The sequence below is a fragment of the Anas acuta genome, chromosome 16 (assembly GCF_963932015.1).
Source record: "Anas acuta chromosome 16, bAnaAcu1.1, whole genome shotgun sequence".
Taxonomy (NCBI): Eukaryota; Metazoa; Chordata; class Aves; order Anseriformes; family Anatidae; genus Anas; species Anas acuta.
Window position 1 is genome coordinate 11,765,962 of NC_088994.1, and position 16,951 is coordinate 11,782,912.

Sequence of the window (16,951 nt, forward strand, 5' to 3'; positions counted from 1 at the left end):
TCAGCTTCTTGATGTTTGTTAGGAAGTAATCTGCGTAAGGGGAAACTTGTGTGGAAAAGCTGCTCTGCCGACTTAAAAATAAATAAATAATAAATAGAATAAAATTGCTTGGAAAGTACGGTCTTGTAAGATTCAAATGCCTGGCACAGAAGCGGATTTTGTAAGACAGATGAGGGAGGAATTTGAGAAGTGAGTTTTTCTCAGTATCTACCCATCTGTTTGTTCAGGAGTCAGTCCTAACTGTGTGCCCAAACCGGTTACGTACTGTGTGTGCCGCAGTACACATCCACTTAAGCTTTTGTAACTAAAAATAGTTTGCTGTGACACAATTAAGGAACTGTAAAATTGAATTGTGAAAGTATTGTTCTCTTACTACGCAGTTCAAATGAATGGGCAGAATGGGAAATATAATATTGAGGTAAGGGAAGTGAGTATCACGTTTTCAGCTTCATTTCTACAACTCCTCTGTAATAAAGGAAATTTTGTCCTGCTTTGTTAAATGTACGGGAGTTGTTAACTTGCCATTTCATCAGTTCACCTGTAGTACAGCTGTAATTTGACTGACTATGCAGCAAAATTATTTCAGAAGTAGCAGTCCAGAAATTTGCACTCTTTAAAATAGACTCCTGACTTTTCTGTAAATAAAGCCTGAGATTGCTAGAAATAAAATACTGCTTTTGATGTCCTTTAGTTGACAGTTATCTCCTAAAGTTGGGCAGGAAAGAACTGGTAGGTGGAACTGCTCGCCCCAAATGATGCTCACTGGCACTGGCTGAAGGATTTCACTACTGGGCTATGACTGCCTCAGTGCTTGGAAGGAAGTGAGGGTATTTTTCTTGTTGTTGCCTGGTAATATTTAAATCATTTATTTACACAAATATTTTTCTTGTACCATCTTGACTTCTGGTAGTGCAAAACTTTTAATAACTGGAAAATACATGAGAAGCTTTCATATCGTATTCAATACGATTATAGGTATCGGCATGATACTTCCCAGGCAGCTGGTGCCTGATAGGACTTGCGCTCTGGGCCAAACCTCTTGCTAATCTGCTTTCAAAAAAACCTTTATGCTGCTGTTGGAAGCCATTTATGGATTTGATTTTCATTCAATCGTCAGCATTACCTGCCAATCTAGGTAGAAAATAGAATATAATCTTACCAACTCCAGGGAGAGGACCAATTTGATCGTGTTTTTGTTCGGCTTTTTTTTTTTTTTTTTGCGTGGTTGATCCTATGTGTTGAGGTTTGGGGCTTGTTCGTTTTACTTACAGAGTGAGTCTTTGCTTGTTTTGGGCTAAGGCACTTTAGTCACCTAAAGAAACAGATAGAAATAATTTAAAATATGCAGTTGGACTAAAACATTAGTAGCAGCTAAAGAGCCTGCAGTGAGTTGTGCACAGTGTAGTGCAGACATGCTCAGCTGCAGCTGGGGACTTCCTTTGAATTACAAACGGGCATTTTTTGTCTTTGATTATTTATTAAGGTGAAAAGTAAAGTACGGCTACAAAGGAGAGGTACAGCATGTTCTGAAAGGAGGTTGCAGTCTATAAATTTTACCTGCTTATACTTTTCTCTGATATCTTTCCTATAAATAACCTGATAGCAAGGTTGTTGCAGCTCAGAGCCTCTTGATGCCCCAGCGAGGGGCTGGCAGCACCTGGCACTTCCCCAGCCCTACCAGTGAGCCCCAGCCATGGTGCTGCCGTAACCTTTCAGGCAACACCAGTGGTGCTGCTGGCTGCAAATGGGCAGCTGCAGGGGTGGCTAACACTCAGTAGATTTCTGTGCCCTATTTTTCTAGGCCTCCTCTGCTGAATGGAAATCGGCAGAGCTCTGTTCCATTTGGGTTAGCTGCCTTTTTGTGCCCTGATTGCAATTACATAGACAAATAAGTATTGCAAAAGTATTTTCCCATGTCCGTGCTTTAAGGAAAAAATAGAGGCACTTACATAACTTAACCAGAAAAAAAAATCCAGACCATCAGAAGTAACCGGTACTAAAAAAGCTGTATGAATTAAATTTGGATGTACTTAGAAGCCTGTCTATCCTAAGATCATAAATTCTTACTTGAAGTGATCTTTTCCTCCTGTAGTTTTACGCTTTCAGGAGGCATAGATGTTGCTTATAGGAGATTTTAAAATATCAGAAATCAGATTTTAAAGCTCACTGCCTCTTATATCAGCAGAGAATATGCTGCCTTGACTTCTTTGTTCCAGACTAATGAGCACAAAAGTTTACATGGGATTGTGTAGGAGGCATGAATAGTTCAGTTGTTCACATAACAGATGTAAAATACACCTTTTTCCCTTATCTTGAAGGCAGCATGAAGTATATTAATGACCCTTAGCTGTATAGGATAGACTTGTGCTGGATTTTCCCAGCTAGACCCCCTTTTGTAGGTCCCACTCAGCCCTGCTCCCCAGCAGTACCGCACTGTCGGAGCTGCTCGAAGCACAACCCAGCTCTGGTGAGCAGTGAAGCCAGTGTCTTGTGCAGTCTTTGAGTTTTGGTGGTCTTGTCTCTGCAAAAAGGTAACAATAACATGAGTGATTCAGGAGATGCTGTGTAAATAGCAAAGCAGTTGGGTTTTGGGAACTGTGTATGCAGGGGGCTTGATTTTGTGCTGCAAGTGCTCTTTTAATGTAACGAAGTTCTCGCGCTGATTTAATTCTCATTGCCTCTTGTAATGATATAGTTGCCCCTTACTATGTAAAAGTGAACAAGTTATGTGAGTGCAGCCTTAACAAGCTGTCCTTTATAAACATGAGTGTTAACCTGTGAAGCATCATGTGGGCTTTAAGAACGAACCTCAGTGTTTAGGGGTAGAGGAGCTGGGTGTTTCTAGTAGGCTAGTAGGCTTGCTCTGTTAGGGGTTAGCTGCTCACTGACACTTGTGTGACAAGTAAGGGAAGATCATTTTTTCAGTGATTGAGACTTGGGAAAAATCATTTTAAAACCCTCTTGTATAAGGAAGAAACTGCTTCAAATTCCAGTTTGGAGCAGAAACTGTTTCTGTGTTTACATCTGGCATAAAAGAGCCCTGATTAATCAATAAGGTACTGGATGCTGTGAGACCACAAACAGTGGTGTTCACAAAACGAAACACAATTCCTCATTTTACAGACTGGAGGATGTCTTAGGAGCATTGGACGTGTTAACTTGTAAGACTTTAGTTAGGAGTTGTGTGTGTTGTTGAAGAATTTACTCAGGAGGGTGAAGCTGTTTATTTTTATTTTACATTTTTTATTTTTGTTTGTTTGTTTTGTATTTGGGGGTGTGGGAGTAGAGTTTTGGTTGGTTGGCTTGTTGGAATCTGGCATATAGGAGCCTGAGTATGATGCTTTGACCTCTGGAGTAGTTTTTGTAGAAAAGTGTATTTTTATCATAATTGTTTAGTATTGCCATTTGGAAACATCGTCTCCCTGCCTACGTTCCCTTATCCACCTTTGAGAGCAGATATAATTTGATGTTAAAATAGATGCTGTTAAAATTCACTGTACGTTTGGGATGTTTTGGCTATATAAGCAAAAAGCTTGTGAAACTTCTCTGACTTGCGTTATGAGTGTGGGGAGGAAACTCGTGTCCTCTTCTGTTTTACCATTTAGTGATCTGACCTCCTGGAAAATGTCTGTAAAGGATTTTTCAGGTTGTTCCATTCTCTTCCTATTTTAGAAAGCTGTTTTTTAAAGCTTGGTAACAATTTTAGAGCCATATTCAGCTAAAGCAAGATCCAAAATTTTCTAGTGACTTATTTAGAGATCAAGTAAGTCAGCTCTGATCTACAGAGGTCGTCCTAGTAGAAGTTTGAAGAACAGGTGTTTTTGTTTTTTAAACATTGTTAACACTGACTGTACAAAGTATTTAGGTTTAAAGAAATCTCATTTTTACTTAAAAGATCTGAATTTGCCACATGCTGTATGTTCATGAAAGCTCTGAATATACAGAATAACTGCTAATACAGAGGAGATGCCAAATGGTTCAGCCAGTGACTGCTGAAAGTCTCACACCTGTGTCTGCGCAGGCAAGTTTATGTTTGAAAGGCTGGAGTGCTACTGTTTTCAAACCACATCTAGTCTTACCTCAGAAAAGAAGCATAACTCGTAGCTAATTTATCGATCTCTTCTACATCAGGCTTCTTAATTGTAAAGCACAGTATGGTGGGCATAGGTGGCATATGGCCCTAAGGCAGAGCTGTAAAGGAAAAGAAAGCTAAACCAAAGATACGTGGACATCGTGCTTAGGAGAACCCGCATCATGTTGTGTCTTCAAAGGCTGCAGAGTAACTCACATCTCTGTATTTACATAAAGAGAGCTGTGTTCAACTTACGGTAAATTTTGCTTCCAAAGCTTTTATAACTTAATTGTTGGGTGGAAGAATGCCATTTTTTCTTCCTATAACATGGGCCATGCAGCATTCTTAAAGGTTCTGCGCATTCTGGCCCCCATCCATCGTAGTACTTAAACCATGAGTAGCCCTATTAAAGTTGATAGAATTACTCATGTGCTTAAAATTAAACATGTGCTTAAGTGCTTTGATGGATTAGAGCCAAAGTTGTCAGCACCTTGCTTTGTTACACCTGCCTCGCTGTGAGTCTGGAACTTTAAGGGATACATTTTCAGATCTGCTTGTTCCAATATTTAATTAGCCCATATTCTAAAAATGCAGTTTACATGCACAGTCATAGTAAATTCATATGCTGCCTGGAGCTATAAAGGTACAACCATAACTCATACAATCTAACAGTATTTGACAAGCTTCTTTTTTTTTTTTTGAGGATTTCAGTAGGAATGTCCTGCTAATGAGTTTGTTTACATGAAAACACCTAAAACATCTATAATGTGCTTCACCATTCTAGTGTTCTAATGGAACTCAATTTTTAATAAATTCTATAACAAAAATCACTGTTTAGATATGACATATTTAAAAGCTTATGAGAGAAAAGAGCTGCGTATCACACTGTTAAGAATGACTGTGAACGTGAACTTCCCAAAAGCTGAAATCACTACGGGCAGTTCTAGTTTCTCTTGATAACGCTGCAATAGTAAGCATTGAGGCAACTCTTCAAGGCTTGTAATTAAAGCTACATGTACCTGACAGCGCCTCATCCTGAGGAAGCCTTCCTTGATTCAGAATTTTGTCAGAATTCCAGCTTTACAGCTGAAAAGCAAATAGCTGATTCAGTGAAAACAGTCTAGCACGGCCGTGAGAAACACGTGATGAACAAATCATTTAACACTAACGTCTCACCAAAATCTAAGGTCAGCTTTTGGTGACAGCAGGTGCCTGTTGATAACTGTTCCTGATCAGATGGCTCAGTGACTCTTTGTATTTGCCCCTATCAGATGTATCTCTATGAATTTTCGTGGTCAGATTGCACATAAATGTGTATCTCTATGAGCACATGTGCATTTGAATATTGGGACATTTTTCTCCCTGATGTTACACTAGCAAATCTTGATTGCGCACCTGTTTTCTGACAACAGGGTGTATGTCCTGCTAAACCCCAAACTAGCTGTGTCAGTTGTTCTGTCAGTGAAATTGGAAAAACTGTTATCACATTGGAAGCTCTTTGCATATTTTAGTGGCCTTTAATTATATTAAATTAATGGATTTGAAAGGTTAAATAAAAGTAAGTAATTCATATAAAAATTACAGTAAGTGCTTGTAGAAACCTGCAGAATCAGGTTTTATAAAATTTACTGTGTTTCTGAGAGGTTACCACACTGTATGAATTTGAACCTTTCCCTTTTCCTGTTTCTGCTGTGCTGTTGTCCTTCTGACGTCCCTTTGTTAGCTGCTAACCTGCAGGGTTTGGGGATAAAAGCCTTGGCTTTTGCACCTTCCAATTCTCCTGTCTGCAATATCAAATGCTGAAGTGTTTCAGATGGTAATGGAAAATCATAATCGCTTTAAAAAATAAAATTAAAAAAAATAATAATAATAATTAAAAAAAACCTTTTTCTTGGCTGACCATCTTCCACCTGTGTAATTGTCGTCTTCCCTACTGCTCTGCATCAGGTTTGGGCTGGCCTGTGTGTATACTTGTTTGGCACCCAGTGTTCCAGCCATTTTATTTTAGGGCTTCTTTCCATTTAATATTGGCACTTAGCCAGCCGTGTATTATTTTTTTTTTAATTTAAAGTAGCAGTGAAGTCATTGGCTGGTAGAAGAGTTATTCGTCTCAGACTTGTATGTGAAGCCCTGAGGAGCTCTGGGACGTGATTGCCCTCTTTGGGAAGCTTCATACCCAGCCCTAGTTGAAGAAGTTACTAGGCATTTACAAAATGGTGGCAGAATGCATGAAATTCCCAGGGAGCTTGTCAAATGGATCTTTAACAATTAAAACAAAAGTGCTTTGAAGTGCTGCAAGAACCAGACCCCAGTAATGCTGCTGGTACCAGCCCGTATTCCAAAGCAAAGTCCCTGCGGTACCGAGGATGAAGTGATGCACGGCATAGCCAACATCCTGCCTTCAGCAGAAGGTGCTGTTGATCCGTGCATACTGTGGTATATAGTCAGTAAATACTCACACAGCAGTATTTTTTCTGTAAATGAAGAAGAGATCGATAGACCAGCCAAGTAATTCCGGAGTCCTTAGTGGGCTGGCTGTATGAGCCGTCTATGGGCCAGTTTGGACCAGTGGAGAGAGCACGTAGGGAGAGGGGTCGTGTGCTGTACCTCCGTGCTGCCACAGTCAGACATAAATGTTTTAAAGGTGATTGCTGATCTATATGCTTCCCTTTTTTTTTTTTTTTTCTTTCTGTTAATAATGACCACATTCACAGTGCCAAAAAAAAAGAAAGTGTCTTCAGTGCTTCCTGACAGCGAGCGGTTATCGCAGCGAGTTGTACAAGGCAAGATGATTCAGCAGGTTTGACTTGAATCTCCTATTCCTGCGGGTCTGGTCCTTCAGTACCAGAAACGAATCACAAGATAGTTTGAAATTTCCAGCCCTGTTAATTATTATCTCAAGTATCTTGAGAGAGAATACTAAACTTTTAAGGACATCTTTTATTCTAATATGCCTAATTATCTGTACTTAGAGCAAGGAAAGTGGAGTAGTGTGATACCCTTTGTGTGCGTGCCTGAAGAACTAGAAATCCAGTCTGCAATTTACACAGGTGTTTAATTGCACAGTATGAATTAAAGGGTCTTTGTCAATCTCCTCCATCACAGAGCTCTTTGTGAACACTTCTGTTTTCATTCTTTACCTAAACTATTGCGAGTTAATTAGCTGAGGTAAATGGAGCAGCATAAGTAGAATTATGCTTCTTAATATTGGGTCTGTGCTGGTCTGGTGCCACTTACAGGTATAAAGGGACTGGAGAGCCAGTTCAGCTGGTTTTAGGGAGGAATTTGCAAAGCCCAAGGGGAGCCTCAAAGTGGCTTAGAGCCAGAACAGCATCCCTGTGCCACCTCCCCCTGGGTGTGTGACGTGGCCAGGGTGCCCCAGGTGTACTCCAGGTACCCCAGGTGCACTCCAGCTCTTCCTGGCCAAGTGGCCCCTGGGGACAGAGCTGTCACCTGGCGTGCAGCCATCCTGGAGGGTCCTTGAACATGCTTCAGAGGCCAGACCTGCCCGCAGCCAGGCTGCCTAATTAGATGGCCATGGAGGCAGAGTGAAGTTACCTGTTAACCTTTACGCCTAGGATAGTGCAATGAGCACAAGTAAAACAAATCTAACAGTAGGGGTTAGGTTTATATTTAGAGATGCCTTTATTGAGTTTTGTAGGCATTTCGTTATGGCAGTGTTCCCTAAGAAAATAAACAAGTCACGCCCCTAGTACCCTACCACTTCAGCGTAAATAATGTTCAAAAGCAGCCTAATTTCTGCTTTCACATTTCTGCTTTTTAAGTTTATTTCTTGACAGTAACTTTTATTGTGACAGCTGTGATGTGTTTTTTATTAATGCTTCAGTAATTTGTGTTTCTTGCTTTGTAACTTAGAGAATGATTGTCATTCCAGAAATAGACGGTGTCTGTTTGCTCTTGTATTTTTCATGTTCGTCTATTAACGGCCACATATTAAGATGTGCATGTGCCTCATGAAAGTAAATACTGTATTGTACCAAAACAAGCAATGGCAAAGTGGTTTGTAGTGCTGTTCCCAACACTTAAAGGAGAACTTGTGGAAGCCCAGTATGCGTTGTCTGTTGTGTATGCTGCATTGTGTGTGTGTGAAAGTCACAATTAGATCTGTGCAACATAATTCTAACTGTGTCTTTAGATCAAAATATATCTTGATCAAATTATTCAACCTGTTGCATTTTCCTTTGTCCTAAAGATACTGTTTACAGTGAAAGCAAACAGGCTATCCTAATGTCTTCTTGGCTTGTTTGCTTGTAAATCACCTTTGGTAGCCTGGTGGTGTGCTCTGTTGTTAGCCAGGATTTCGGAGCAGTCCAACTAAGCATCTCCATAGTGCTGGAGGTGAGTGGTAGCATCCTACTGCTGCTGGTGGCATCCTACCCCACGGTCCATTTTGTGCTCATCCTTTCCAATCTTGATCTGCAAGAACTAGAGAGTTACTGAGCTGTCTCTGTGCTCTCATATACATGATGCATTTGATTTGCAGAAGATACTCAGTGGGTTTTGTTCTTGCATTTTGGTAGTTCTGTCTGTAAACTGGTGTTTTGCCATAGGTCTAAGATGAATTATTTCAGCTTCACCCTGGATACCCTAGGCACCTGATTTTTCTCCTCTCCCCCTGTTTTCAAGTGCCCCCAGCTTGGCCTCTGCCCGGTTTGCTGTTCTAGCTGTTCTGTTTGGAGGTAATTGTCATGTTGTTCTGCTAGAAATAACCCAGGCTGCTACACCAAGTTTGTCTTACTGTTGAACTGTGAAGTAACCGCAGAATTTTTGTAGTGTGGATTGGTAGCAAAGTCTTAATTGAATTTCTTGGCTTGTGGCCTTGTGCCGGCAGATCTCGGCTGCGCTGCTCTGCTTCTCTGAGGTAGCTGGCCAGGTAGAGCTATAGGCGTTTTTGCTGACCTCTTGAAGGTGTAGTAAACGATTATTTTGTCATGTTTATGAAATCCATGAGCTGTGTCAAAGATGTGGATAAATACCTATTTTTAAAGCACGTGGATTGTTACACAGTAAAAAGCCAGTCGTTTTAAGCAGGAGTCCTCGTGTCACCCCGTGCGCTCTGTCTGTGCTGCTGGATGCTCTGCTTCGTGCAGGAGGAAGGCACACAAACTGCAAACCACTGCTTGGTGTTACTTGTTATGCTTAGGCTGCACATACAAAACAATGTTTTAAAAGACAAACTGAGAAAGAAATGACATTTTTCAAAAACGACTATTTAACATCTATATCGTCAGTATGCAAAGAGCATTCAAATATTTTGTATTCACATTGTAAAGCCTCAAGTACTTGTGTCGCAGGGTAGGTTCCTTTTTTAGGCCTTGTTCATGGTGTGATTAATTGGCAATCATAATTTACCCTCATTAAAAGCCGTTTTCTGTTGCATATTATCTGATCAAAGTCTTTTTGCTTTCACTCAAATGATGTATCCTGCAGCATTAAATTCACCTCTTCACAGTGGTCTTTATCTTTATTTATGCCTAATGCATGCTTCACAAAATATTCAGGTGTTTAAACTGTGGAGTTTCCTATATAATCCCTGGATTTTGGAGGAAGGTGATGATTTTCTCATTAACGTAGGTAATTGGTGTGTCTTAAAATGATAACGATGTTTTTTCTATTTTTCCTTCTAAAGGAAAAAAATAACTTTTGTTGTCCTACAGGCTTTGGATTTTTTTTCCAGCTACCTTACTGTAAGTTTGTGGGGTTTGAAGAAATGTATCCCCTCATTTTTGTTTATAACTATTTCTTTTGCTGGTGGAAAAAAACAAAACAAAACAAAACACCCTACTACATTCTGATTTAAGTTAGGTAATTCTTTATATTTTTGTTTTCCATCTTGTCAGAACTCTGTGCAGTAGAAGTTTGCAGCAAGGTGTGTGTACAGCTTCTTAACCTGTCAGTAGCAATGAAGACATGCAAAGTTCTTCTCTTTCAGGAATTTAGATAAATGACATAATGGGATCAGAAGATCTGTGATTAATTTTGTCTTTAAGAAAAAAAAAAAGGCATGTTTTTGCTTCAACCATTCATTTCACCTTATTGTTATTTTGTTTCCTTTTCTACCCATGAGGTGAATTCTTGGTTTCCTGGCAAGTACTTTTAAAATCTTTAAATATTTTTTCTAAGTTCTCTAAATAAGGGCAGTTGTTATTATCTGAAGGTAAATCAGACAGGAACATTAAAATTAATTTAGTTTGCTTTCTGATAACCTGTTTGGTAATGTTTTCATTGCATGAGATCTGATGGTCTGACTAAAAATGCTGTCATTTAAATAGTAAAGCTCAGCCACAGGTGGAATTGTTCTTCACTAAACACTGATTAGGTTTGTTTTCAAGGAATATTTGATTTTCCTGACCTTTTATGTCATTCTAATTTCATGTTACTTGTATTAAAATGTCATCTTTTTTTTATAGTGCCTAAAATAGACTTTATTAGTTTTCCTGAAAGCTATGTGCAGCTTTCCTTTGGCCCATTTAAATATTGAAAACAGCAGGATTTGAGATTTTTCTTATAATCCTCAACTAATAGAGTTTAATGCTTTGTTTGGCCTCCCCTACGCAACCTAAGCAAAAGTTTTAAACAAGATTAAAAATCTGACCTTATTAACCCGTGGCATCTACAGATACAGACCAGGCCTGCAGAGCCATCGGGAGCTCATTAGGCGTGATAGCGCGGTGGCATTTTGCATCTATTCAGGCTGTTCCAGAGAAGCACACTGGGGAGAGCAGCTTTTTTCTCTCCTAGTTTTCGCCATTGTGTGCCAGCACCCGGGAATAAGAAAGGAAAAAGCAAGAATCCGTTTCTAAGATGAATGTTGGGTTTTCGTGGTTGGGGAAAATCCAGTTTAATTCCTTCTGGAAATGTTAAGGTCCTACCTTAGTGTGAAAGGACAGCAGAGGTGGTGGTTGGCTTTTATTAGCTTAGCTTCATTAGTCCCTGGTTAACATCTTCTTCACATACAGCCTTTTTTTTTTTTTTATTATTAAGAAAAGTCACAGGTGTAGCTAGGCTGTTAGATGAATGATTGATGGACATGCTGAGTTTCAGCAGAATAAGGTATCCCATTGTCATGGAAAATTTATGCTTAGTAAACATTACAAAACACAAAATGACATGATACATCCCTTGCTGTGTAATAAGATTCCTTGTTTACTGGGCATGCTATAGGGCCATGGCAACAAAACCAGAAATAGGAACTATGAGTATTCTTGGTGTAAAGATGGTGATGGCTAGCAAGCAGCTTGTTAATTGCTGGAGCTGTACCACGCTCTGTATTCATCATCACTTTACGGTGCTGCTGTGAGCGCGAGGCTCTGTGAAGAGGTGTAAATATAAAAGTTTGACCAAAACTTTAATAAAAATACTGCATTTTTTGTATTACTTGGAAGAATGGGAATTTGCACTTAGCTAAAGCTTTGAGGAAGTTATCCAAGAGAATTCTAGGGGGAAAAAATATAACTACAGTTGACATAAAAGTGAGACAACTTTATATATGTGTGTTCCTTCCTGATGTTCCAAAACAAAGCAAAATATCGGAATATTAGTTTTTTCCTTAATCCTTTAAAAATGCTAGTATCTTCCTTCACTTTGGACATATCAGTTGTCCTTTTGATCTCAGTGGGACAGAATCTCTGCATGTGTTCATCATGTTCAGCTGAAAACTGAAGGCAAAATCAAGCCAGACAAATTGCGTACAGTGTCAATGATAAACATTTCCTGCTTTCATAGCGTTATTTATGCTTTTGTTTTGTTTTGGGTTTTGTTTTTTTAATTAAAGGAACATCATTTTTAAAAACATCGGCTTTTTGCAACCATATGTGCACTAACCAAAAGCTATACCCACTGTAAGCCTGGGTTTGTGAAATGAAGAGTTTCGTAAGTCCTGGGGTAGGAGAAAGGACTGAAGATGGGAAGGAAGAGGGTGAAAAAGCCTCAGTTTCTCCTCTTTTTTCCTGTCTTATTTATTTTCATTTGTTCACTGCTTCTGGCCTCTCCTGGCTCTTTGCCTTGTTCCCATCGGCAGTGCCAAATCCCCGAAGCAAAAAACTGGTAGTCTTCAGATAGAGAATAGGAGGAATAAGGTGGTCTGTAGGGTAGACCAAGAATTCCGGTGAAACCAAGAATTTACATCCGACTATTGATGATTTTGTTGTCTTTCTGCATCAAGCTTCGCTGACCTTTCTTGCCCTGCCCCAAAGCTTTGAGAATACACGTTGTGGTCAGTGACGAGGAGCCGATATTTAAAGATAATCGTATTTCTGTTCGGTAGGGCTTGGCTGCTGATTCATACATGTTCACTAGTACAGCTAAGTCATCCAGAACGAGATGATTTGATGCTGCTGTTTGCTTTCTGTCTGTAAGACAGGACTCGCATTGCAATCGTGCTTTCGCAGCGGTAGAATGTGTAGTATGATCCTGCAAGCCCGCGTCTGAAAGGCAGAGTGGCATGCAGCTGGCACGGTGTTGTTTTCATTGACCCCGTCTTTTACAAAAGTTATGTTAATCTTTCATTTGATAACCAAAATTTCCACTCTCTTGGATATCCGTGTCTGCCTTGTTGTTTAGGCAGTACTTTTTTTTTCTGCTCTTCTTCTGCATTCTTCATTGGTGAATGTGCTTTCAGTTTCGTTTTGGTGCTTGTGAATATTTATAGAGAGGAAACATAATGTAAAGCATGTACAATATGAGGAGTTAGTTAACTAATGAAATTGCGAATTTTCAAGCTGTAGTCTGTAAATTGAAAGTGTGAGCACTACCTTGTAAAGAATAAAAAAGAAAGCATAGTGTTGGTAGCTTCAGGTCTTTGGGAATACTGTTCTGGAAAATGTTAGTTCTCAAAGTGAAAAATATTAGAAACAGTTGGTATAAATATTCAGGTAATTAAAATGTTTTGTAAAACAGTTTTATGAAGATTAAAAGGTCACTTAGACAATTTAGGGTGGGTTTTTTTAGTAATTACTTGGCTAACTTGGTTTACCTCAAAGCAGTGATTTTATATTGTGTATAGCAAGAAATTAATAATATAAAAGTTTTGTCATGGTGCTTTACAACTAAGTTACAGTTTACAGACTCAGTGCTAGTCATACCTTTAGAAAGCAAATTCTTGGTTATACTAAATGTTTGATCAGGCATTTCATTTGATTGCACTATTGAGCATTGAAAATAACTATTGTCAGAATTGCAAATGCCATGCAATAAAATACCATACAGATAGACTGGAGGCAATAGTTTGCTTGAGCCCATTACACATTTTAATTTGGCTGCAGTTAATCCTGTATGATACTGTGCACATACAGCATTCAGAATAGTTTTCTAGCCTACTTTAGTGCTTGTAGTTAATTTTACATATTTGAATTAGCCCTTCACTATTGATTTCAGATTTTACATCCAAACTGTTTGAATGTCTGTGTCGAGTTCTCTGCTCTAGCTTTTTCTGATACGACATCATTTTTATGCTTTAATTTTTTTTGTAACTCACAGCGCTTTGGTCTGCTTTCATTTGTTTCTACTTTTAATAACTTACTCTTTTTTTTTTTTCTATTTGTTTCCTTGTTTCCAATTTATGTTTGCTAAATAACTTTCAGGTATTTCTATTATTTTTCATTAAAATAAATCAGAATTTGATTTTGTAGAATTCCTCAGTTCCAGTCAAAGACTGCAGTAAGTTTTTATTTAAGCATAATTGAATATTGACTTTTTGAGACAAATAGATGTTTGCTGTTTAAGCAGAAAAGGTATGAGATATTTAATCAAGTATATCTACAAAAGTGTTCAGTACTGAGAGCAGTTTATTCAGTATTAACAATATAGCTTTGATAGAACGCTTTTCATGTTCTATTTCAGACAGATATTGTGCTTGTATGGCCTATAAATTTAGTATGTTTTTTTTTATTATTATTACAGGGAGAAGAAAATGAAAATTCAGGATATTAAGAACAATATTAAAGAAGCTATAGAGGTAATATTTCAAGCTATTACTAACTATTCAAGATTAGCTCTGTAGACATACTCTGCAATAATTTTACTTTTTTTTTTTCTCTGCAGACAATAGTGACAGCAATGGGCAATTTGGCACCTCCAGTTGAACTAGCCAATCCAGAGAACCAGTTTCGAATCGACTACATCTTAAATTTAGCTAACCAGATAGACTTTGATTTCCCACCGGTAAGTAAATAATTCTAATTGGCTGCAGTCATGCTTTTTTACAAATGATTATTTTTTTTTCACTGCACTGTAGTAAATATTTACAAAAAAAAAAAAAGATCTCGTCTTTGGGAATTACTACAGTAGCTGTCTTTGGTCAGTGCTAATCAAATAAAGTGTATAGCAACATGGCTAAAATATTCAGGCTCATCCTTTATGAACGCAGAGATCCTTTCTCCTTTCTTATGCCCTATTGCAATTATCAGTTACAGTAAAGAAGGGAACTGTGGGCAGTAATGTTTGGATATTCTTGGGAATTGCCCTGCCCAAAAGGAGGGAAGTTATGCCCAGCAGTTAGTTTATAATTAGCTGGCATTTAGTGATATTGTACTTCTCTCTTTTGGAAGAATAGTACAGATTTCTTGCTGATTCAGATATGCTCTCTGACAGCTGTATCAGCCAGACTTTCTGCAAAGGTTCCACATACTATGTCCTTGCCCCAGCCCTCCCCAGTCCTAGTTAATGATTCAAAATCCCTGCAACCCCAGAGTAAATGCAGAAAGTATAATGATTTGTTTGGTGGTATAACTTGTCTGCTCACTGTGATTAATTTCTACTGTATCTCAACCAGACAAGTAGCAGAAACCCATGAAAATACACTTTGCAACCACTGAACTCATAAACACTGAGAAGATATTTTTTATTAATTGCCATGAAGTACTTTATACTTGCAGCAATTACAGGAGTATTTCAAAGCTTCTGTTCACTTCCTATGTAATGTTCGAGAGACTGAAGGGAGGAATTATGATGTTTCAGAATCATGATCAATTTACACCAGAATGTTGTTTCTAGCAGTGGTCAGTCCTGCCTGCTTTGAAGAAAAGTGGAAGTGCAAATAGTAATCAAATGTGGGATACTTTGCAGCACAACAAGGTTTTCGTAACTCTTATAAACATTATTGAACAAGCTAGTCTGTGAAAACAGTGAGTTACCTTTTGCAACTGTTGCTGCTTCTGGGAACTTAACAGTTTCTGTCAGCCATTATTAGAAAGAAAAAAAATGTATTTGTGTACGATGCAAAAGTCATATATTATATTGCCAATTAGTTGGCAATACTGTTATTGTCATCTTCAAATCTGTTAATTTTCAAAGTTGAGCAGGTACAGAAAGGTTATGGAGAGTGGAAGGTGTGGTTCTTCTGAAGCACGCGGAATGCAGTATTTATCATTTTAGGTTAAAGAAACTTAAATCAATACATTTTGAGATTTTAACTTGACACTAGTTTTGACAGTTCTCAGTGGTATATATATTCTCTTCATTGATTATTTCATATAATATTTATTCCCTTCATTTATGTTTTTTTCTGGAGGGGGACAAAATCTCATGCTTTGAAGATAGTTTTAGGAGAATATTCAAGAGAAAAGACAGCAGCTCCTTACTCCACCCCATGTCCTCTTGAATTGGCTGGGTGCCTGCAACTCTCGTACTGCCCATTGTTTTGTGATAGTTCAGGTTGTGATCTGTAACAATGCTCTAACAAGTTCCTGTGACCTACCATGTACCGAAGTACTTGATGTTTCTCTTTCTCTCCTCTGTCTCAGGAAAGGTTTTTTCTTCCATTGAGTTGGAATATGGTGTTTTGCTTTGTTGTTTTTAATTTTCCTCTGAAAGAGGTAGTTGTGTAGCAGTAAGCGAATAAGCCAGGCATGTGTTGCATGTCTGTGCTAAGGTAATTCATACTAAACATGCACTGAAGACAAATGAAGTTTTGATATGATTTTCTGTTTAGTTCCAGTGTGAAATGCCGTCTTCTTGAATATATCTTCAAGTTAGTGTTGGTTGAAGCTCTTTATATTAAGAGAAAATCTATTATACATGTTTTTCTGGAAGAAAAATCTGCTTTTAAAAAATGTGCATTAAAAAAGTTTTTGAGAGATTTCGAATTTTTGTTAGATACAGCTAGGGAAGCTCTGTTTTTACTCTGACAGCTGTTTTTAATCTAAAACTGAATATTCCATACTCGTGTCTGGTAAAACAAGGTAGTGAGCCCTTCCTAATCAAGGTGAAGTCCTTTTTGTAGGTGGTATTTGCTAGTATGAAAACGTATGCCAAGGGTCTTGCTTATAGACATATCTTGTTATAGAAATGGGCTATTTTACACTAATTAGTAGTAGGGACAGCAATGATCAACCCCCCGTACTATTGCACTTGTCTGTTCTTTTACATTTGCAATGCGTTCTGAGGTCGTTGGATAGGAGAGACCAGAAAGTGGACTGAGGATCATGTAAGTGATCAGCTTCTGTGACTAGATAATATCTGGTGGTTTTATGTGCTGTGTTGTTGGTGTCTAAAGTAATAGAGGTGTACTTACCAGGTCTGTAAATAATTTCAAGACCAGAGAGGAGTCTTTGGAAATGCAACTTGAAAGAATAACTGTGAAAGATGTGCAACTAGAAGAATAACTGTGCTCCAATAAAACTAGTTTTTTCTTTTCCCGAGCAAAGCATTGTGTTAAATTTTTAAGCCCTGAGTCTACAGAGGTTCACGCACATGCTTAACTTTGCTTAATGGGTAGTTTCATCGATATACTCAAGTATTTCATCTGTAAATGTTCGTATGGTTGGGGTTCTAAATGCTAGTGATCGATTTTTGAAGGAGTACCATTGGCTCCCTCTGTCCTTGATGATTATATAAGCTCCTCTGTGTTTCTGATTCCTG

The 16,951-nt window shown here is 38.4% G+C and overlaps 1 protein-coding gene across 3 annotated transcripts in view; it reads left to right on the forward strand.

The window, feature by feature from the left end:
- The window catches only part of GNAS (GNAS complex locus), a 150,312-nt gene that overhangs the window by 75,782 nt on the left and 57,579 nt on the right, over positions 1-16,951 (forward strand). For all 3 annotated transcript variants that reach the window (XM_068700071.1, XM_068700072.1, XM_068700073.1), the window contains exons 3-4: positions 13,994-14,048; positions 14,135-14,254. In XM_068700071.1, coding sequence (XP_068556172.1) covers positions 13,994-14,048; positions 14,135-14,254 — 175 coding nt within the window. The remainder of the gene's footprint in view (positions 1-13,993; positions 14,049-14,134; positions 14,255-16,951) is intronic.